The sequence below is a fragment of the Penicillium taxi genome, assembly GCF_028828555.1.
Source record: "Penicillium taxi strain IBT 34144 chromosome Unknown utg000004l_segment0_segment0, whole genome shotgun sequence".
Classification (NCBI taxonomy): domain Eukaryota; kingdom Fungi; phylum Ascomycota; class Eurotiomycetes; order Eurotiales; family Aspergillaceae; genus Penicillium; species Penicillium taxi.
The window spans coordinates 3,966,788-3,988,984 of record NW_026643206.1 but is presented as its reverse complement, the minus strand read 5'-3'; the positions used below and the strand labels follow the sequence as shown (position 1 = coordinate 3,988,984).

The following is a 22,197-nucleotide window of genomic DNA, read 5'->3' as shown; positions in this document are numbered from 1 at the left end:
TATACTAGAATGTCTCTTCAGGATAGTCTCTTTGGTTCGTCTATCTTTGACAGATTTTGTAGTTGAGAAATCTTGGTGACGAATCACGCTCAAAAAATCAACGCTCAATATTTAATATTTCATAATTGTTCGTGAAAAGTGGCTGAGTAGTGGCTGATATCATTTTAGGCGCTTACACATTCGCGTCATGTGGATCCGTGATACGGAGCCAAGGTAATTGAAACTCCACCGCATCGTATACCAATATTCTCGACAATCTCGGTCATGCGGATCTACTCTTTAAGATAGATTTAAATGCGCATTGTTAATCCATCCGTGCGACCGAACCGTCATGGCCACCCTGGCCTCGTCCCCTCCGACCTCGCCCTCGTTCTCGAAACACCCTCGCTCTTGGGCTCTTCGCTGTGAACGATACTGCTGTGCTGCTGCGAGCTGCTTCCCGCTTGTATTTGTTTACGGGCTTACTACATGGGCTGTCTATGTAGAGACCAGTGTTGGATTCAAAAATTCAAGAAGTCATTGGATTGGTACGTAGCCGAGTGAGATTGATGAGATCGAAGGGATGTGATGGAAATAGCCAGCGGCTAACCGCTTTGATGCATTCTAGGTCTCCCCAGCACAATCCTTGGAGTTTTACTATACGTTGCTTTGAATGCTTCTTATACCATAGCCGTCTTCACTGATCCAGGGTCACCCTTATCCACACGTCATGGAAGTGACCGTCACAACTATAGTGCGCTCCCCGTCAGCGAATACCCAGAATTTACATCATACACGGTTAGTTCGACCGGTGAATCGCGATTTTGCAAAAAGTGCCAGTGCCCGAAGCCAGACCGCGCACATCACTGTTCGACCTGCAAGCGCTGCGTCTTGAAGATGGACCACCACTGCCCGTGGCTGGCGACTTGTGTCGGGCTATACAACTACAAAGCATTCTTGCTATTTTTGATATATACATCGCTTTTTTGCTGGGTGTGCTTCACAGTTTCTGCAATCTGGACATGGGCTGAGATCTTGAATGACACGCGGTACACGGATACATTCCTCCCCGTTAACGTGGTTCTCCTAGCAATTTTGAGTGGTGTAATTGGGCTCGTTTTGACTGGGTTCACAGCGTGGCATATCAGTCTAGCGGTGCGTGGTACAACGACTATCGAAGGTCTGGAGAAAACGCGGTACGTGTCACCACTACGCAAGGCACTAGATCGCCAACGAGTCGAGAACCGAACACCCGATGGTGATGGGACCGAAGTAGGCCAGGGAAGCTTTAGCCACCGACTTCAGGACTACGGAAACCAGATTATTGACGCGCATGCAAATGCTATTCCGGGCGTGACGCGCGCCGAAGAAGGCGAGGAGCATCTTTCTCCTGCACCGTACGCTCCAAGAGAAGGACTAAACGCAGGCCCCCATCAACAGAGCCACCTCTCACCCGCCCAGCAGGCATTGTCCCGCTCCTATGCCGAGTTGGAACGCCAACGCGAACACCGGCAATACCAAGATTACATCAACGAGGAAGACAATGAGAAGATGCCGCATGCATTTGACCTTGGCTGGCGCCGCAACCTGCTCCACCTCTTCGGTGACCGCCCCATCTTCTGGGCAATTCCTCTCTGCACGACAACCGGCGATGGTTGGCGCTGGGAACCGAGTACTAAATTTCTCGAGGCTCGCGAGCGCCTTCGGCTCCGCCGCGAACAGGAATCTGGTGACGAGCAGCAGTACTACCGGGATTTATACCAGCGCAACATTGATAACAGCCGCAGCTGGATCGGCAGTGCTGGCAGTGCCCCTAATACCCATAACCAGGCTAGCTGGACTTCTCATCGTTCCCGTCAAGAAACGCTCGAGCGTCCGGCGACGAGTGTTTCAATGCAGACACTTGCGCCAGCATCGCCGCGACCTAGGCCTGGAGATAGTGATTTCGAGGATGAGCCGGATGATAGTGGTTTGTTAGGTCCAGAGACTGCCAGTCGGCCCACTAATTGGCGTCAGACGGATGAATGGCGCGATTGGGAATGATCCTGTCTTGAAGGTTTCATTCCGATACCCGGTGACTTCGATTTATGCTTGAATGTTTTGCATTTATCCGGCGTTTGGACAGATAAGCGATATGTTGAGATGTGATGTTGGAATTTTTATGTACGTATCTAGATAGTAGTAGCACATATTTCGCGATGAGTAACTGACGTAGATACTAAATTGGAACTAAATTGGTAAAATCTGCTTGGGTCCTCGGCGAATTGAATCATGATTGGATGAAATCTATCACTTGGGTACAAATCGATGCCCATTTATCTTCTCTTTCTGAAATGGTAATTAATCCGATCTCCCTATAACACTTTTTTCCCCGAGAATACGTGTTCGAATCGTGGCTGCAATCGCGATCTAAACCCAATCTTATCTCATATTCTCCACATCTTAAAGCCAACCCCAACCTCCCCTCACAGCCTTCAAGGTCAAACCAACTCCATTCACAACAACAAAATCGAACACATATCACAATGGCATCTCCTTCAACCCGTCGTCTCCTAAAAGAATCAACAGACATCCACAGAAACCCCAGCCCTTACTTCACCGCCGCTCCAATCAGTGACACAAACCTACACGATTGGCACTTCACCCTCGCAGGCCCACCAAGCCCGACCCCGTACTCCCGCGGGTTGTATCACGGCCGCATCACCTTCCCCCCAGCCTACCCACTCCGGCCCCCATCATTCCGCTTTCTCACGCCTTCGGGCCGCTTCGAGGTAAACCGCGAGATATGCCTCAGTATCTCGGGCCACCATGAGGAAACGTGGCAGCCCGCATGGGGCGTGCGCACGGCTCTCCTGGCCATTCGTTCGGAGATCATGACAAGTGATAGCAAAGGACAGGTTGGCGGGATGGAGGGGAGCGATGAACTTAGAAGGGAGTTTGCGGGTGCGTCCGGCTCTTGGTCTTGTCGCGAGTGTGGGGGTTCTAATGCCGAGATTATGCGGGAGTGGTGGGGTGTTTGCCGGGAAATGGGTGTAGAGGTTGATGTTGAGGGGGGCGCGGCGATGCCAATGCCGAGAAGGAGAGTGTGAAGGCTGAGGATGAGACTGAGAATGAAACTACACCGACAGTCGAATCTGAGCCTGTTGAAACTGCGCCTGTTGAGTCAGTATCGGCTATTGTTGAATCAGCTCCAATTCAGAGTCCAGGCCCTGCAGCTCCTGCGCAAGTTCAGTCAACTATACCGGTACCGATCCCGACACCAACACCAACACGGACAGTTGCATATCATGCGCCAAATACATCCACGGCACCTGCAAGCAGCCCTTGGCTGGATCGAGCCATTGTGGTAGTCGCGATCACACTGATCATCATGGTACTGCGACGTGTAGTCGGTATCGAGGAGCTCTGAAGCAAGGATTTCACTTGAAGGGCTTTTCTGATACATCACAGTGCATAGCATCTCTTTTTTTTCTATTTTACCGGGGTTTTGATTATTTTTCTTTTACTTTTTTTTCTTGTTCATATCGGATACCATATAGGATTATAGCTGGCGTATAACAGGGAATATTTACAATTAGTACATTTGATTCAATGTATTTAGGCTATCTGAACTCATCTTGTACGTTTAGTTTAGTCTTTATGATTGACTAGAGTTAGGTACTAGAAATGATTTTCAATCCTACTACCTTGCTAGAATGTGAAAATAAAAGGAATCGGAAGAATAAATGAACCATGATAATGAAGCTGACCAGAACGGAAATCAAATCAAGTTCGCTTGGTAGGAAAGGCCAAGAGACAACCACCACCACTCTTTCAACAACCAACCGCCACCTTCACGACCACGAACAACGTCAAGACTAGTCAACCAAGCCATTATGAGCTCTATTTCCCAAGCGCCCATCGTAGGCTTCAGAGTATTGCTTATGATTTGGGCCGTCGATCCTGGACGAAGAACCAAGCAGCCAAGCACTGAAGCCACACATTTCTCCCATAAATCGGTCCGAAGATTGTCGTGGAAGTCATACCACAATGGAATCATACCGTTCGGAGGGGGAGTTGGCGGTCTAAATCCATGGGCAAGCTCTGTAACCGGATTCCCGTATACATACGACGGAGAGGGGCGAATCTCTACCATGAACCGCAGAAGATTTCTGTCTATCTGTCGCGTGAGATAGCCGCCCTCTGTCAGTCCAAACTTTGCCATAGGGGGATCGATCGGCGTCAGTTCAATATGGCCAGCTGCCACTAGCTCACACAGGGCCAGACTGTCGCCGTCTTTTGAGTGGTAGTTGGCCTTGAGAAATCCATGTGTCTTCAGCGCAGGATCTATTACGTTTAGCTTGTACTGCGCAGCGCAGCGTAATTGCTGTGCGTCAATAGCCCGTTTCCGCTCCAGTCCACTCATGAAATGTTCGTTCATTAGGTAGTTGCGCCCTGGAACAGGGCGACCACGGTTGGTGTGGGTGATCACACGTTCATTAAACAGCGACTGTGTGGCACGGCGCAAAAGATCCTCGCTAAGTGAGCCGAGTTTTGCAACTGCAAGGCTCGCGTTATAATGCTCATCTGATGTGAAGGCATTTGCACGAATCCAGGTCTTTGCGATGTCGAATTGCACCATTTCTTCCTTCCGCGGTCCGATGTCGCGTGTGTGCATGATAGCAAAGGGAACATGAGCCATCAAATCACGCTTGTGGGCGATTGTCATTCCGGCAACTGTCTGGTGCACTTCATCTGCTGCGGCGACCGGCTCATCGCGCAGGCCGAACATGCTGTCAAATTGTTCAATCGTGGCCGGGAGATTAGGGATCTTTTGAACCGTGAATTCGAGTGCATGGCTTGCCCAGTCGACAATAGTTCCCCATTCGTATAAATGCAGTTTTCTGTAATCGATCACGGGCAACTCGTCTTTCTCGTAGGCTTCCAGGAAGTGCATCTGGAAATCACGCTGCATCTTATGCAGTTCTAGTCGATTCTTGGTCATGATCGATTTACCGTAACTCTTAATGAGCTCTGGGTCACTGTTGGGAAAGGCAAGAGTCGCATATTCCCAGTTGACCACTTTCCCCTCATCTCCGCCTGCCAAAGTTCGCACGGCAACGATAGCGACCATGATTCTCCGCACCATGTTTTCTGCCAGAGTCGGCAGGACCTTACGACGGAGTGGCGCTTTATTGCTGAAGAACGCCTGCTTTCTGCGGTTTGCTGCAGCAGGGTTGTCGCGGTCGCTACTTCGGCTCGAGCGGTCATGTGGTTGTTTGTAGGTACGAGATTGCATTCTCTGGGTGAGCAGAATCGATTTAGTGAATAGCCGGTCGCTGTCAAATCGAATGTCTTCGGGGATTTCAACTCCATGGAAGCCCGCGTCCACAGTAAGGTCGATGCTTCGTGTTCCACGAAGATCTTCATCCAAAATTTCTTCGTGTTCAAGCTCCCATTGAAGAATCCGATGCGCACGTGAATAGAAACTATCCCGTTTCCGATGTTCTCTTATATCAATGAGCTCCTGAGTGAGTTTAGCAGGGTCAAAGCTAAATTTGTTTTTCTCATAGCGTAGACTGAAGGTGCCAAAGGTGCCATTGTCATCTCGAAAGATTTGCCTCGGGTTCATCAACAAATACATCGGGTCTTTGGCGTTGATCAATTTGTTGAGTCGGGCGAACTGACGGTGACCTTGGGCTTGGTACGGACCATTTTCATATTGCTCAGCTGTCTCTGCTGCTGCCTCTTTTGCCCATCGTGCAAGCTCTTCCCGTTGTCTTATCACCAGCATTCTCTGGACTTTGCGTTCCTGTCTACTCTCTGCACGAAGAACGTAACTGGGCTTCTTCGAAACGACATTGACGGTCAAGCCAGTTTCAACAGGCACCGCTTGCTTGTGTCTACCGGTAGTGACATGAGAAGATCTCCGTGAGAGTGACTGGTCAACCAGCACATTGTCCGAATAGGCAATATTTGGGCCATAACGATCCGCTTCAAGCATTTTTCGTTTGAGCTCTATGATCCATGGGTCATCTGCTGACATTTCACTTCTCATCACGAGAGTTTTGGTAGTCATGATGCCCCTGCTGTCTTTTCCACTGAAAGTCATTTGCTTCAGTAAACCAGCATCGACCAGATATTTGAGTGACGCTTTCACAGTTTTAAGATCCGGCTTCGAACGAAACCTACGCAGCCATGCAGATGTGAATGGATACCACATCTCATTTCCTGAAGGATATGCGCCACCAGCCTTGTCCACAATCTCCATGAGAATCTTTCTTCGAAAAATGCTAATAGAGCCACCTTTCATTGGACTGGACAGCACCTTCTTGAGAAGAGATGAGGTTACCCTATCTGTAGAAGGCAAGTCAACTGCGGAAGAAGGATTCGCGGCAATGGACCCTAGATTGCTCGGTCCAGGAACGTCAAGTTCCATGGGAGTTTCGTCAATAGGAGTTTCGTCAATGGGAGTTTCATCGATGGGAGTTTCATCAATAGGAGTTTCATCAATGGGAGTTTCGTCAATGAGAGTATCGCCCAAGGGAGTTTCGTCCGTAGGAGTATCGACCTGAATGCTTGGTTCTCCAGTAAGAGTTTGGATTTTGGTAGGAGCATCGTCCATGGGAGTATCGACCTGGATTTCTGATTCCCCGGTAGAAGTTTGGGCGTGGTCAGCAGCGTCGATGTTGCTGAAGCGACGCTTTTTCCTGAGTTTTTCTGTTATGGGCTCTTCAAGCCGATGTTTGCCTGTTACAGTTTCTGCTTTTTCTGGTTTTTGCGGTCTAAGCACTGGTTTTTCCCGAACAAACCAAGGGAGATCAAGCAATCTTGGCGATTTGAAGACTGCAAGCCGGCTCACTTTTGGGCGACCTTGTACACCATCTCTTGGTTTTCTCTTACCGCGAGCTGTAACGTAAACTCCAGGGGTTGGCTTGTCCATGGTGATAGCGTTGTACTCAGTCCAGGTATCGTCCATCTTAATCGCTTCAAATTTTTCCTTCAGCGGTAAATCATCCCATCCGGGAGTCCACCTCAGACTCTTGGGCCAGATCTCACCGTTCTTGTCAATGATCTCACGATCACGAACTCGTGGCAAAATGACTGCTGGAAGTTTAGAGGTGTCTTCGCAATCATGATCGAGCTTTTTGCCTTTGCCCCTATACCTGCGCCCAGAGTTTTCAGTGTCAACAATTGGTTCAGGGATTGTTCCTGCAGTAGCTTTGATGCGGCCACGAAGAACGCCTGTGATGATTGTCAAAACAATTTGCAATAGGGCCGATCTTATCAGTAGTCCTTACCTTCATTACCATCAACGTCGATGAATGGTTTAGGGTCGCTACTTGTCACTGAGTAATCTACGGGTTTCGCAAACCAAAGAGCTTCCGCGTAGCTGACATTACCGCCGTTCAGTATGCCTGCTGGAACTCTCTTGGGCAGTCCATATTTGTCGAAATTTCCAGTGGCGTTAGGGGGATGAATTATGAGACCCGCCGGCTGAAGTGCTTTCTTGGTTGTCCATTCGACGGCCTCCCATGAAGCTTCACCCATTTCCACAAGCCTTGCGAAATTGTCTCTTGTGTAATGGACATAACATGTTATTGTCCTTCGAACAGACGTATCTCTGACTATGGCGAGGTGCCGAAGGTGTGGTGGTTGGGCAAGCTGCCAACAGTCGACTAATCGCGTGATGAGGTACTCCGCAGGTCTGCGGAAGAAGTCTCCAAATAGAATCCGGTTAATATCCTAAGAAATCCCGTATCAGTTCAGTGTGCCGAGTTTTAGACATCTCAAAACTCACCATGTTTGTAACCCCCTTCAGACCAGACCGTTGAATGACATCAAAGAATTGGTTGGAGATAATTCGATAAGGAGTCCAGCATGGCACAGTTCTGGTAGATGCTGACCAGCCTTCACCAAAGTACATTGGATCTGCAGTTTCATCGTCGTCGCTATCTCCGTCTTTATCGAAGTCCATTGCATCAGCTTCCGCTGGCCAACTTATGGAATCTCGGATAAATTTGTCCAGGTCCGTTGAAGTTGGTTCTCGAATAAGCTTGACACATGGAACATTATGCTCATACTGACTCTTGGCTCGAATTCTCACAATCAAACCAAGCTGCTCATACCTGCGAAGGGCACGTGACAGGATTCTCCAACGCCAACGGTCATCAAAGCCCATTGTAACCTTTAGATCCTCACGAGCAACAACCCAATTAGCAGACCCCATCAGGCAGGAAAACAATTTATCGTTGAACGTTTCGAAGTCGATAATACGGCCACCCGCTTCGGTCAATCTGTTGACATCAACTTGGGTACTGGCACCTCCTGGCTCATCCAGGAATTGAAGAAGCGTACACAGACTAGTTCGTGCCCCATTATATTGAATGTGCCGCTTCTGAATGTAGCCTTTTCTCTCCAAGGCATCCGTTCTTTTGGGGACGGATCTTTTGTCTTGGGCACTCGTCTTGATCAGATCCGACTGGGGAATTCCCTTAGACCCGTATGAAGCGATGAAGCATAGTAAAGCAAATTCATGATATGGAATCATGGCATCATCACGTTCATGGCCAGCAACTGCAAGCCAGGTCCTAGTTTCACAGACGAAGATGCGAACTTTCAAAGATTCAGGGGCAGTAACTGTTGCTTTAGTGACGATTGATGCTTCTGGGGCTGCTTGCTCAGTGGCGGTTGATGCTTCGGGAACTGCTTGGTCGGGAACAATTCCTGCTTCAAGCTTGGCTTCGAGTTCCTCTATCTCGTCCAGGGAGAGATGATTCCATCTTCTGTTTTCTCCGACTAAGCACTCCTCGCTTTTGGTCATGAGCTCCCAAACTTTGACTTGCAAGCAACGATCCACCTTCATACGCCATGAATCTTCTTGGCGAGCAAGATCGTAGAACTTTGAGATGGATAACAAAATTTGTGACACAGTTGAACCTTCAGAATTGTTAGCGGACTGACATTCAATTTCAGCGGTGGAGCAGAATGATATGTTGAGCAAGGGAAGGAAGTTCATATCGACATCATGCAGGTCCATATCGCAATGTGACAGGTCAGATGCCACATGGGGGTATACTTCTGCTGAGTAAAAGTGGGTCTGCAAGAGCTATAAGCGTACCTTTAGGTCCTCGATGAGCAATATCATTGAAGATGTGGTTCATCAGCTCTCTCCAGGAGGGTGCTGACATGATGAAAGGATTTTACCATCTAAAGGCAATATTTTAGCGATAAAATTGAAGGTTTCAAGTCAAGTGAGTGGGAAGAAGAGAGTGGAAACGAGGGATGGAATTAGCGAAAGCTGGGATTCGAACTCACAGACTTTGTCTATTCATGTCTTATCAGGGGACTTCCGTTCTCCTATCATCACATGACTCTGGCCTAGATATTCAGGCACTCTTGAATTCACTTTGGAAGTATTCTTAAATTTTTCCCTAGGAGTCGAGATCAACGAATGACATGGCATGTTTCATTACCACAATCTATTACAACACTATCTTTCATGTTTTCGACTGGCAAATATAGAAGCATTAATTTCCAATGCATGATTTATAATCTCTTATTAAGAACAAATTAGTTAACTTAGGTCAATCAGGATAAATACCTAGACCAAGTAAGAAATTTTCAAATGATCCGTAGATAATAAATATTTTGAGCGGTGACAGCATTGGCGATGTGGGTATAAGAATAAAAAAAGAACCCAAAAAAACGTCAACCATAGGATTCGAACCTATGCCCGCGAACGGAATTGATTTCTAGTCAATCGCCTTAACCACTCGGCCAGATTGACTTGTTATGGTAAGTAACCTAATTCTTCAACTATAAGCGAATCGGAACCAGTTTTCCATTGCAAACTTCAAATTTGAGCCTCGATTACATACTTAACTTTAAGTTCGGGGCCGCTCTTCCGGCCAATCACAAAAAGATGTAGGAAAGTGAATGACTAAGCGGGCCGGTACCAGAGTATGATCGAACGTTCAGAGTAGTCTAAGTGCGAGTTGTCCTGGTACTCTACGAGCACTACACCTAGTGGTGTTGATGGGTTTTACCATCTTGAAGGGTAGGAATTTCTCGTCATCTGGTGAAGACTATTGCTTCATATGGCAATTTTTATACGTAGATTAGAATTTGCCATTGATTCAACTATCAGAATATTTGGAGTGTTCAGAGTAGTATATATTTATAAATATTGAAATAAGTACCGATCATGGAGAAATCCACAGGATTAACTGAATAGACCGAATGCCGGGTTTGGTTTGGGATCGGCATACGAGTTCAACGGTCGATTACCTGTTTTTCTTTCAATATTCAGTGCATTTCTCTTTGTACATTGTACTAGGAAAATTCTATGTATCTTACTTATTGTGGAGAATTCAATTATGGACCCCTATGAAGTCATTCATCGAGTACATACTATGGCTTCTTCTCACATTAATTGAAAACTTTGATGGAGGAAATTGACGATTTAAACAAGTCGTTTCCTTACTTTCTATGGATTAAATTCGATAATCGATGGTATTTCAATCTACATAAAGAGAGAAGGAAGAATGAGACATCATGCCAAGACAGCGATGACATCAGGAACTCCTTACGTCAGGAGGTACATGATCCTTCACCAAGTTTACTAGGAAACATATGTACCCGAATGACCCGCCATTTCCGGTCGAGACTGAAAATCCGCATTATCGTTCCTTTATTTTTAGCTTAACTTGTTTTCCTCCTCAAACTGCCCACCATGTCATAATATCTTCAACTACACATTACTCTAACCCGATATCAACTCTAACCTATTTTACATTCTCATCAACTCCGGCATGGACGAAGCAACCGCTATGGAGGAAGCCGTCGCTTCGTCTTCACCCTGCGAACCCCCTCCTCTTCCCTACTCACTACATACCCGCAAGAAGTCTATCGCCTTCTTCTGGACTCTCTTTGTGATCGACACGCTCGGACAGCCTATTGGGCTGTACTTTGGCCTATGGTATGGCACGGATCTATCACCAAACCTGGGTATGTTACGGATAAGATAGCAGACGGTCGATAATTGCTGATTTTTGGAATAGTATTCTCTATTGTGACAGCCTGTCTGGGTGGTATATCAGTATTTGAATATGGATATCGATTATACAACTTGTTCCGCAAAAACTCTAAGGCCCGGCCGTTAAATTCTCGACGCTCATGGGTATGCGAATCATGTACAGGAAAGGAAATCGACTCGAGCACTTGCTAACGGATTGGACCAGCTGGATTTCTTCCACATCAATTTTACCCTGGTTTGGATGATATTAGCCGTTGAACTGATTGTGTAAGTCGTTTTTGCAACCTCGAACTGCGAATCCATACTAATCACATGTTTGCAGTGGCACGGTACCAAAAAACCCATATGGTTAGATACTTCCCGATATATCAACATATTTTTGGACCCTTACTTACATATCATAATAACAGTGCGTCTCATTGCCATGATTCTTCCGACTGTCATGTTCTATTTCGGCTTTGTTCATCTCACACTGGAATTCCTTCGCATGTTCGGCTTCAAAGCACCATTCCGAATCTCATCTACTCCAAAAGGATCAGTAATGCCAACTGCATTGTACGCGCTTATCGAAGACGTTGTCGCTGTCGACGGAGGAGGTAACCAGATCTACCGCTACGCCCTGCGCACCCGATACCTCTCAAGTCCATACTTCCGACGAATGCTCTTCGAGATGAACATATTCTGGAGCGGAGGAGCCATTGTCGTTGCAGCCGGCATCACCGCCATCGTATTTACTGTCTCTGAGCCAGTCGCGTTCACTGTGAGATCCCCGACCCTCTTAAGATAATTATCTTGAAATTCATACTAACGTCCTTCATAGCTGGGCTGGTCCCTTCCGTTCGCCTGGGCCGGTATCTGGACGTTAATTACCATTCCTTGGGTGCAAAGTCACCTGCGGTATGAAAAGAAAGCATGGGCTGAGAACCGTGGTCAGACTGGTATTCCATACACTGACGATATCACCGCGCCTACGGCCCGCAACCACTTCGAAGCGATACACCTACCGTGGACTCATGGCAAACAGAGCAAGCACAGTACACCGTCAACACCATCAACACATGGTACCCACGTGCCTGATCTAGAAAAGGCCGAGGTCCTTTCAGAAGGGACTCTAGAAGGGATGGAGGAGAGCGAATCTCACAAGACTCCGAATAATCTCCCAACTGAACCTCCCCAAGTTGCCATTGCCGACAAAAAAACTAGAACATGAAGTAACCTTTTTTGCACCAATTCACGACTTTACGACTTTGATCCTCAGCCCCGGAATCTAAATTGGGAGGGCTTTTTTACTGTATAATAACTGCCTTTCGACTGAACATTCTAGATTGGATGGAACACTGGATGGTTCCAAGGTTGGCGATGTGTTATTTTTCTCATTTGGCTGGCTATGTCCACTTTACCCTATATACCCTGAATGTTTAGCTCAAATATTAAGATAGATATGTGTGATCAAATACAAACATTTCACTTGAACCTTGGAATAAGACCTACACAGATAATTATAGCACATAGGAATCATATTCATTGTTTGCATAAGATTAGAACTCCTGCTTTCAAATTCCAACCTTGAAATAGAAAGAATTATTTGACAGTTTTAATTCCACCCGAAGTCACAAAACGTTGAATCCAAATTATATAAGGAGAAGCCTTACTCCATTCCATCTATATGCAAAACCACCAGGCTAGTAGACGAGCTGAAATACAAGAAGGTAAAGGTAAGAAAGGAAGAAAGACAGCGAAAACAAAAGTTTCACATATCCAAAGATGAATACAAGGTGATAGAAAAATACAAAACAACGCCTATGTATGGCCCCATTGCACGATAGAGGGTATCTAAGAGAAGACAAGGGACCGGGGAACAGGAGAATGCGAGGGGTGCTTTACAAATAGCTGGGGATAAAAGGCCACTAACATGGAATGGGGGGATTGGGGGGATCATTAGAGAATTTGATGGATGGGGTAGGTAAAAAGGAAGAGTTAGAGAGAAAATTATGAATTAGGACGCATCATTTGCGAAAGGAGGTTAACTTCCGACCGATATTTCGGATGGTCAGTTTGTTGCTAGGATGAAAGTTAGGATTTGTGGCATTGATTAATGAAGAGCTTCTTTCTTACCTGTCATCTTGGTAATAATTGCCGTTGCCATTGATTTGGGATAAAGTAGTGCTCGTGAGACCAGCTGAAGTCACAGGTCTACTAGGATTGTTCACAAAGCGACGGGACTCTTCCCAACGGGAATCCGAATCCGCCTCAATGACAGAGCGAGTATCGAACGTGTGACGGTCGTCACCCGGATCCGAGGTTAGAGAGAGAGACCGAGCAAGTGGCGATGAGGTAGATTGCATAGACCTCTGAGATTTCGATTCCGAAAACTCGCTTGTCGAGTCAAAGCTCACTATACTAGGTGTTTCGCTCCGTGCAGTCCATGCACTCCGCTCAGAGGGGTTGGCGGAGCTGGGAAGTAGCTGAGACGAAGAGGCTAGCTCGCGGAAACGTTTCTGTTGTTGTTTTGATGGGCGGTGGTGCGCGAACTTGTTTCCAAGAATAGCAGGTGCATGGGAGATAAGTGCCTTGATTACATCCTTCTTGAGACGAAGGGCGAGATCGAGGTTCGACCATGTCTTGTTCCTGTATTCCAGGACTGGTAGGCGGAAGACAAAGTCGTGAAGATCTTGAATGTTGTGTTCGCCCTTGCCCTTGTAGCTCATGCACAACACCACGTCGTGCACTTTGACATGGGCTAGGGTCATGTAGTTAGAGGCTCGAGACATCATTTGTGAGACGTCGTCGGTGCGTTCCTTCGGCTTGTGGCGCTTACTCAGGAATTTCTTCTTCTCCTCAGTGATGCCGGGGCTGGCGAGAGATTTCTCAGTTGGTTGTCTTGGCAAGAGGCGGAGACTATCGACAGACTTCTTCTTGATGAGACCACCGGTTGTTGCGGGTCGAGGTAGTGGTCGCGAGGGATCAACTGGCACTCCCAGTCGGGAGTTACTTCTGCTTGGAGGCGTCATGGTGAATAGGTGCTTGGAATGAGTAGGGTGTCGACTAGACTTGCCCTCCTCGGAGAGAGACAAGGTTGGCTGTAGTCTCAATTCAATGGAGCCAGGTCCCTTGGACAAGGTGTGCAAATCATCCATGGACATATCAGCATTGTCAATAGTCACTGAATGAGACATGGTTGGTGAAATGGATCCATCATCCTCGTCCTCCATGTCAGACCCATCGAGGGATTTCATATTCTTTATCATGAAAGGCGAAAAGCCGCCACCACCGCCGTCACTGGAGCCCATATTAGGGAAGACATACTCGAAGAGCTTCTCGCCAAGTTCATGTTCAATCTGTATCTTGAGGGGAAACAGTGAAACTTCGAAGTTATCAACCACAGGAATTCCAGCAACAGCTTCCAACATGTGCCATTTAACACTGACCATGCTCTCATCCAGCGGTCGAGGTTGATCGAAGTAAGGTGCGATGATCTGTGGATAGATAGCATCTGGCAAAAGATTGAGACCATTCAAGCGCCCGACAGAGACCAAGTTGTGGTTCGAGCCATCTGAATTGTCGGTCCGCTCAAATTGTGCGTTTTGAAGCTGGAACTCAACCAAGGGTGCAGAAGCCTCCTTCATCAAGTGCCAGACCACTTCGCTTGCACGTATACTCCAGCGCAACACGCCATTGACTGATGAACTTGGCTCAACTCGTCGCTGAGAGGTGATGATGGCTTTCATTATGAAGAACAGTTCATCCTCGCACTGAGACAGATCCCGCTCGACAGTCATTCGATCTTCCCAGCCCTGCTTGTCCAAATACTTGGCATTGATCTGGAAACAATCTTTGATCTCCTCGAGCTGGCGAATACGTGCTTGAAGCTTGAAGACCATCTCTGGTGCACCTCGAAGGTCGCTGAAGTCGGACATGAGCATGATCTTTTCTAGGCGCTCATTCCGAACCTTCTCGAGAGGCTCGCTATACATCATAAGATCCAGAACAATGATGTACATGGAATAGTACTCTGCCGAGTCGCAAATCGCACGGAAATGAGGAAAGTCAACACTGATCTGATCCATCGGCGTCTCATCCTCATCAACATCCGCGTCATTGTCCTGTTTGTGCACTTCTTCATTGTACTTCAGACGGAGATTATTGTACTTGTCATAACGAAGGCTGGCAGATGTCCTTTGCACGATCCGAGAGAAACCGAATGGATTGAGCTCAAAGTCGAACATCGCCTCCAGAGTCAGCCAAGGTGGCCAAGCAGATCCTGGCGCATTGCCGTATTTGTTGCCGGCGTAGAACTGCAGGTTCGTCATGAGACCCTTCTGCGTTGCGACGAAGAACTGGGCGCCATCCATCTCAAGAGAGAAACGACGCAAGACCAGGCCGCTGACATCGTCCCCTATACGGTCTTGGTCCATAATGGATAAAACCTTCAGTTCCATGCCCTTTGCAGCCACCAGCAAGACAGACTTGCGGTTTTTCTCACTCATAAGCTGGATCTGAGGAGCAATGAGTCGAAGGTAGTAGCTGTTCTGCGGTGTGAACTCAGCCGCAATGTTCTCACTAGAAGTGTCTGGCGAATCTGACTGGGTTTTTACGTCAGTCGGCTCTCGGGTGTCCTCCACGTTGACAAATCTTTTAGCATCGTTCAACAGCTGTTCAATGCGATCCTCAACATCCTCGTCGTCATTGTCGCTGCGAGTACTTTCGTGAGTCTGCGTCTTTGACATTTTGGGCTGCTTGCGCTTTTCCTTTTCTTGCTCATCCACAATATCAATAATAAACTTGACCGCTCGTCTGGACATATAATAGATGAAGCCTCGTCGCTGGCTCACCTGGTGTCCATACCGCAGAATGATGTTTCGGAGCGAGTTGTTCCACTTTAATTGCACATTATGTATCATGAAACGATTGTTGAAGTCGCTGGAGAACTCATCCTTGGCGGATGTGTAAATCCCATCAATGCCAGATCGAGCGTCCGCTGTAGAGTCTGTATCCCGCTCAACCCTTGAAGAGGCCATACTGGGAGCCACATTGGCTGACAGTCTGCTGGGATGAGGTGTTCGCTCATCGCGTGCGAGCAGCTTTTCGAGTCGGCTCAGAGTCGTTGTCAAGAACTTTCGCCGCTTCGTAAGATTTGCTGCCTGAAGAAGGTAGTTCTCATACTGATCTTTAAGGTCAGCATTGCTGTCCACATCCTTCATAAGCTGCAGTTCCAGCTCGCCAATGGTACGATCATAGGTGTGTATCTGTTCTTCTACTGTCTTCAAACGATCCTTGATCAGCTCGATCTGGACACGGCGAGGGTCGTTGGATTCGGACATGGCGCACTCGTGAGTCGGCTCGTAACCAAAAGTACTGAAGCCAGTCTCATCGGGACCTAGGTCACCATGATCCGTCTGTCTGAAGTAAGTGAACCTAGGAGTGAACGCGAGGGGGAGAATTCGTGTCTTGGGATTAGACTCCTGCGGAAGAATCCAGTCAGGTTCGACGAAATCGTCCATATCAATCCAATCCAGGTTATGGTCAGGGATTGTGAACCTAGATAGATCCACAGAAGCCACAGGCTGCTGGAAAGAGGATATGATATCATCTTTATTCTGTTCAACATCTTTGGGCGTGGTGCCTTCGATACTGGCAGAGACGGCACGGAAGTCGGCGGATTGAAGATCGATGAGAGCTTGATTGATGCGCATTGCACTTGTCTGCTTTTGCTTCGAGTGGGCACGGACCTGAGTCATGGTCTTTTCACGTCGTTGATGAAGATCGAGCTTCATACAGTCAAGACGAACCTTGAGGCCAGTGGCAGTGACAACATCTTCAGAGTATTCCTCGCGGTCCTTGTGCTTATAAACGTGTGCCACGAACAAGGGCGCAAGTAAGAGTTTGTATTTAACAGTAGCAAGGTGCCGATTAAACTTTTTACTTGTTTTGGTTATTCCTGGCCACAGGGGACCTTGGCGCACAGGAAGAGACATGACACCAGAGAATAGTGACCACCAGTTGAAGAAATGGGTGAAGAAGCGTGGACTCAGGTGAACGGTATTGTAGCTTGAAGATGATTGAACATCGTCAAGAGACCAGTTTCTGCTATGAGGAGCAATAATTGAAACAGACAGGTGAATATGATGACTTCGGAAGCCACGATACGCGTCGTAGTCTGCGCGCTTCGCGGGATCGACGAATTTCGGGTTCTTAAGCACGACCTCGTAATGAGGTTTGAATTTGAAAGATCGTGAACCTGAATCAACATCACGTTCGAAAACGAGTCCAGCAGCCCACTTCACGTCGCCAGAAAGCTTCATAATGACCTTTTTGAATTGGGCTGCGTTCTTCTGCTCACTCGATAATGAGCTGCTTTCAGTATCTTCTGCACCCAACTCACTAGCATAGCGAGCTTCCGCGCTGTAATCAGGAATCGCCAGCACGTATTCACTGCTAGTGACACTCATAAATTCCATTGGATCATCACTGATGTTCATTCCCCATTTGACGTCTCTCCGCCAACACATGACAAAGCCACTTCCGAACCCGCTCACCACATATGGATCGCGGGAGCCCTTGAGCCGGAGGTGGACATCACCATCTTCTTTCCAGAGGACCTGAATACGAGAGTGAAAGCTGAGTCGGATCTTATCCCAGAAACCAACCCGTTCAGAGGGGTCAATTTCTTGTTTCGTAAACCCTTCGAATATCTTCATCATATCTTGGATGACAGGTTGGTATGAGACTCCCCATGAAATGCTCGTAGGCAAGCTGGTATTGATCTCAATGGTAGGGTCGGAATAAGTCTTGACAGGCGTTACGGACCGCCAAACCTTGACACGGAATGGATCACTGCGAGACCCGTCGGGCAGTTCACTCGAAGGAACGAGCTCCACTTCGACTTGTCTTGCAGACTCGTGGTCTCGCCATTCTTCGGCAATGACAAAATTGGTCCGTAATGACCAGCTGGGAAGTCTTGGTGACTGCCCGGGACGAAGAGCAGGAATGTGTAGCAGGTCCAGAGGGTAATCTCGTAAGTTGACTCGCGCTTCTCCCATTTCTAGATTGAAGCTCATCGGAACAAGCAGACCATACTGCATAGACATGGGCATTCCCTTGCCGATTGTATTCAAGAATGTAGGGAACTCCTCTATCGGGAACGAAGGCTTGTCGATAACAAGGTTCACATCGCTGATAATTGCTGACATCAGACCCGGTCTGTTCGGAAGAGCAAGGATGTTTTCAGTCTCCTTGACATCGCGTGGTATCTCGTCAGCACCAGAGAACAAGTCCCGGACTTCTTTGATAGAATTGCCTTGGAATCTGAGGGCTGCGTCAATCTTCTCTTTCCAAACTTGAGCATTGTGTTGCTGTAATCGACTCCATGCGACCTCACTAGAGATACTTTGCTGCGAGGACAAGCAGGCTGCACCTTCAGCATCATAGCGGTATTTTCGAGACCGGCCACGAGATTCATCCTCTTTAGGTCGACGACCTTCTGCACTCTTGCTCCGCTTGGCTTCTAGGCTGTTACGCTCACTGCGCAGCGTGTGGTGGCTTGATTTGGCACGGAGTCTTGATGTAGCGCGCCGTTGATGATCTGCAGTTTCTCGGACCTTTGCAGCTTTCAACATGAACGCCTCTTCTCGGGCCAGACGTTGAGTCTGCTCTACTAGACCAGTCCGGTAGATGCAGCCTAGCTTCCACTCGAATGCATCATCCTCGAGTTCAAACAGAAAAGCCTTGCTGCGGAATGAAATTCTTGGCACATTCTTTGGTTCCTCTGGCTCCCTAACAGATACAAAATCCCTGCATCTGTGCTTGAAACGATGATGCAGCTGTTTGAAGGCCTTTGAGGTATTGATGAGGTTGTCGAAGATACTGTGCATCACCATGTGATGGGGAACACCTATTCTGATAAAGTCCGTCCATAGGTCAATGGACCTTTCCTCGCTCAGTTTTCCGGCCTGCTTCATTTTCATCTTGCGGAAATCAAGTCTGACGTTTGTCATGCTCGCGATTCTGGACCAAACACCCTTCATCTTAGGTGCTTCTGCATGTAGGCGAATAAGATTGGCCTTGACGTAAGGAGTAGAGAGTCTTTGGGAGCCAGCAGCTAGGCCATAAATCTGCAGCAAGAGTGAAGGGTCGGCTGGCAAGGTTGCCTTGACCTGAATGATAGTAGCCTTCACATCCACGGTGATGAGCTCGCTCTTTACGGGTGAAGGATTCACTGGAGGCGGAGGTAATGATATACTTGCGGGCGCTCTTGGTTTTGAATTAGTATGGGCAGAATCTGAATATTTCTGTGGAAGAGGCTTGAGAATGTCCTCGATCACGGATGTCGCAACACCGAGACAATAGAACCGGTACAGAGAATACTGGAGGTAAATCCCTTTGAACACGGAGTTGACATGCAGTACTTGTCCAAGTCGATCACTATGTGTGCTCAGGGCAACCTCAAATCGAGGGAGGGAGAAGAAAGGTTCAGGTTCAAGATAATCATCTGATTCAATGACGAACGCATCAAGCCCACGCACATGAAGCGTCATTCGTCTACCATCCGTAGCACCACGTAGGCCACCGCGGTGGCCATGCTTTGGAGGAGAGGTTGGCGTAAATTTGAAGGGTGATTCATCTCCAATGGTAGAGTGGCTGGAGGTACGCCGCCTGGAAATACTGCCCACGGCGTTTTCAGTTTTCTGCGCTTTGTACTCTGCGTTCCAAGACTGCAACTGCAGAGACACGCCTCGAGATATTTCGGACACTGTCGAGTCAACGCCAGCGACTTCCAGGCTGAACCCTGTGGCTTCAAATTGGAATTGCAGAAGCCATGGCGGTATTTTCCGCAACGCACTTGGCTTGCGTTGGTTGAAGGGCATTGGAGCCTTCTTCTGTGCCTGGAAGTGGGTTCTGAATTGTCCAAGAACTTCACGGATTCCGCGATTGACTTCGTCATTGATCATGTGCACAGAACACTCGTTCAAATTTCCAGACGCAACAACACACACCTCCGGGGAGGCATTTAAGTGAGCCTTTAGTTCCAAACTTTCTGTTGTGATCAAGTTATGCTTGTTGCCAGCAGGAGTCTGGTAATAGAACCTGTGAGATGCAACACGGTAGACGGATGAAAGAGAATAGTGTGCACCACCCTCTGCGGAATGAGAGGACTCAATATCAATTGAGATGGATGATATAGAGGAAATCAAGAGGTTATAGTCATCCGAAACGCCAGACTCAGTTTCAATGGGCAATACAAATCGTACTACGGGTTCATGGACTGAAAGTTTGATGCTCGCCTTTGGAAGTAAGCGAGAAAACAACTGATGGTTGCTCCGCTTCTTTACTCTGGGTGAAGATGCTCGTGCTTGTGCTAGTTTCAAAAGCCGAGAGACGTGTTGAGGTCGCATGTCAAGAGAAGGTGACGTGATAACGAGGTTGGCAAATAGAATATTGCGATTGCGCTCTTCTAGATTTCCATCATCATATGCGCACATCGTTTTTGCCGGGAGTGTGGTTTTGATGGTCGTTGTGGCCATGGGAATGTACAGAATGTTGTCGGTTTCACCTGAATTGTCATCCAAGCTGACTGAGAGAGAAATTGCAGCAAGTAATGCTTGGTGGGCGACATCGTTGCGCTGGAAATACATGCGATGTTCCGGACCTTTTGAATCCATCCTGTGAAGATCAATGCCGAGTTCATGAGATACCACGTTCAAGAAGAGTGGTTTCTGGTCAGCAGACTCCGATCCAAGATTGCGAGAGAGACGGAAGAAGCTCAAGGCGACCTGGATTTCTTGGATACCACGGAGAATAGAGCTGGCAAACTCCCTGGAATCAGCCACTGTCTGAACTATTGAATCGTCCCGACTGCCCGGCTTGTCTAATTCTTCCACAAAGTCCGCAAATGACATATCGTCCTCTGCGTCAGCGCGTATCTCTTGTTTCAATGGTTTCTGAGCCAACTTTATACGTTGAAGTAGTAGACGAAGGTCGTCGTAAGGAATGTGCATTCGGCCAAACTTAAGCGCCACAGAGGCATCGCGAAGTCCTTCGAGGTCTTTGTAGAGCAATCCATGCAGATTCACCCCAACGTTATCCAATACTTCTGTTGGATCCCTACCTTCGACAGCCAGCAGAACATTCTGTACATTCATAATCCACTCCGCTGGGCGCTTCTCCTGCGAGATGTCCTTCTTGCGACGGAAGAGCTTGCCCCGTTCCACCATCTTGCTGCGAGTGTCCACAGATAGGGTAAGCGACCCAACCTGTATCTGGCCGGCATCCAGGAAATGAATAGTAGTGTTAACGGCAGTGACATCTACTAGGGCAAGCCAGTGAATCTGACGGTGTAGGCGCTTCAGCCGCTCCTTCAGCCGCGTTAATGTCTTCCATGTCTTACTCCGCGGAGAGGATAAATCGGGGGTCTGGGTTTCGTCAGGCGCGGTTCCTATATTTGGTGATCCGAGTATATCGCGCGGTTGACCAGCCTTTCCTTTTGCCAAAGTTCCTGGGTCCAGTGTCACTTTCAGTTCTGTCAACCGAATACTGATCCATGTTGGCTGCGCGAAGGACGGTGGGTGTATAGAGAAGCCTAGGCCCCGAATTTCAATCTGCAATCCTTCTCTTGGAGCATATGCGATTCGGCGGAGAGAAAAGTAACCAATGCGCTGGATTGAGATTCCGGTCGCGATACGGACTATTGCGAATACGAAGAAGGATGAGAGATAGAGCAGTAGGAAACCGACAAGGATCGATGTCGGATTGAAGAGAAACATTGCGACGATCAGCAGGGGCTGATCTGTCGAGGGGAGACGCACAGCACCACGCAGGACATCGAATGTAATACAGGGGAATCAATTGCGGACGTTACTGTTCAGCTGCTCGTAAAGTTTCGGTAGATTTCGTCCGTGTGTTGGAAGAGGGAACGAAAAGAAGAAATGAAATCAACATGAAAATAGACACCGACCCAGGCATAAATCAAGCTGAATAAATCATGTCTAAGAGAGATGATGTAGCTCTCGGAGAAGACAGATTCATGGTTCGGACGCGCCGGAGGAACACCCGCCCTCCATTCCCCATTAAGTAGCGGGAACACTAAATCCCCAACCGGCTTTTTTCGCTTGTCTCGGCATCGGACCCTTTGGACTTTGGTTATCATTGAAGTATATTATTTTACAAGACTTCTTATCTAAAGTTCCCACCAAATTGTCACCGGC

At 47.8% G+C, this 22,197-nt stretch overlaps 5 protein-coding genes across 5 annotated transcripts; 3 read left to right on the top strand and 2 right to left on the bottom strand.

Annotated features, from left to right (window-relative positions):
- Positions 1-331: 331 nt before the first annotated feature.
- On the top strand, positions 332-2,022 carry N7495_006349 (DHHC family palmitoyltransferase; the record flags this gene model as incomplete). Its single annotated transcript, XM_057209000.1, has 2 exons — positions 332-527; positions 608-2,022. The coding sequence occupies 2 exons, from the start codon at positions 332-334 to the stop codon at positions 2,020-2,022; spliced, it is 1,611 nt and encodes a 536-aa protein (XP_057062774.1).
- A 482-nt stretch (positions 2,023-2,504) lies between these two features.
- Positions 2,505-3,388, top strand: N7495_006348 (ubiquitin-conjugating enzyme E2; the record flags this gene model as incomplete). The annotated part of the gene is made up of 2 exons (XM_057208999.1): positions 2,505-3,009; positions 3,030-3,388. 2 exons carry the CDS (start codon positions 2,505-2,507, stop codon positions 3,386-3,388), a joined length of 864 nt encoding a protein of 287 aa, XP_057062773.1.
- A 351-nt stretch (positions 3,389-3,739) lies between these two features.
- N7495_006347 (uncharacterized protein) lies at positions 3,740-9,149 on the bottom strand (the record flags this gene model as incomplete). The annotated part of the gene is made up of 4 exons (XM_057208998.1): positions 3,740-7,203; positions 7,260-7,704; positions 7,760-8,898; positions 9,080-9,149. 4 exons carry the CDS (start codon positions 9,147-9,149, stop codon positions 3,740-3,742), a joined length of 5,118 nt encoding a protein of 1,705 aa, XP_057062772.1.
- Positions 9,150-10,772: 1,623 nt separating this feature from the next.
- N7495_006346 (uncharacterized protein) lies at positions 10,773-12,206 on the top strand (the record flags this gene model as incomplete). The annotated part of the gene is made up of 6 exons (XM_057208997.1): positions 10,773-10,968; positions 11,022-11,140; positions 11,202-11,263; positions 11,319-11,344; positions 11,407-11,756; positions 11,817-12,206. The coding sequence occupies 6 exons, from the start codon at positions 10,773-10,775 to the stop codon at positions 12,204-12,206; spliced, it is 1,143 nt and encodes a 380-aa protein (XP_057062771.1).
- Positions 12,207-13,002: 796 nt separating this feature from the next.
- Positions 13,003-21,756, bottom strand: N7495_006345 (FMP27 family protein; the record flags this gene model as incomplete). Its single annotated transcript, XM_057208996.1, has 2 exons — positions 13,003-13,057; positions 13,112-21,756. 2 exons carry the CDS (start codon positions 21,754-21,756, stop codon positions 13,003-13,005), a joined length of 8,700 nt encoding a protein of 2,899 aa, XP_057062770.1.
- Positions 21,757-22,197: the final 441 nt, after the last annotated feature.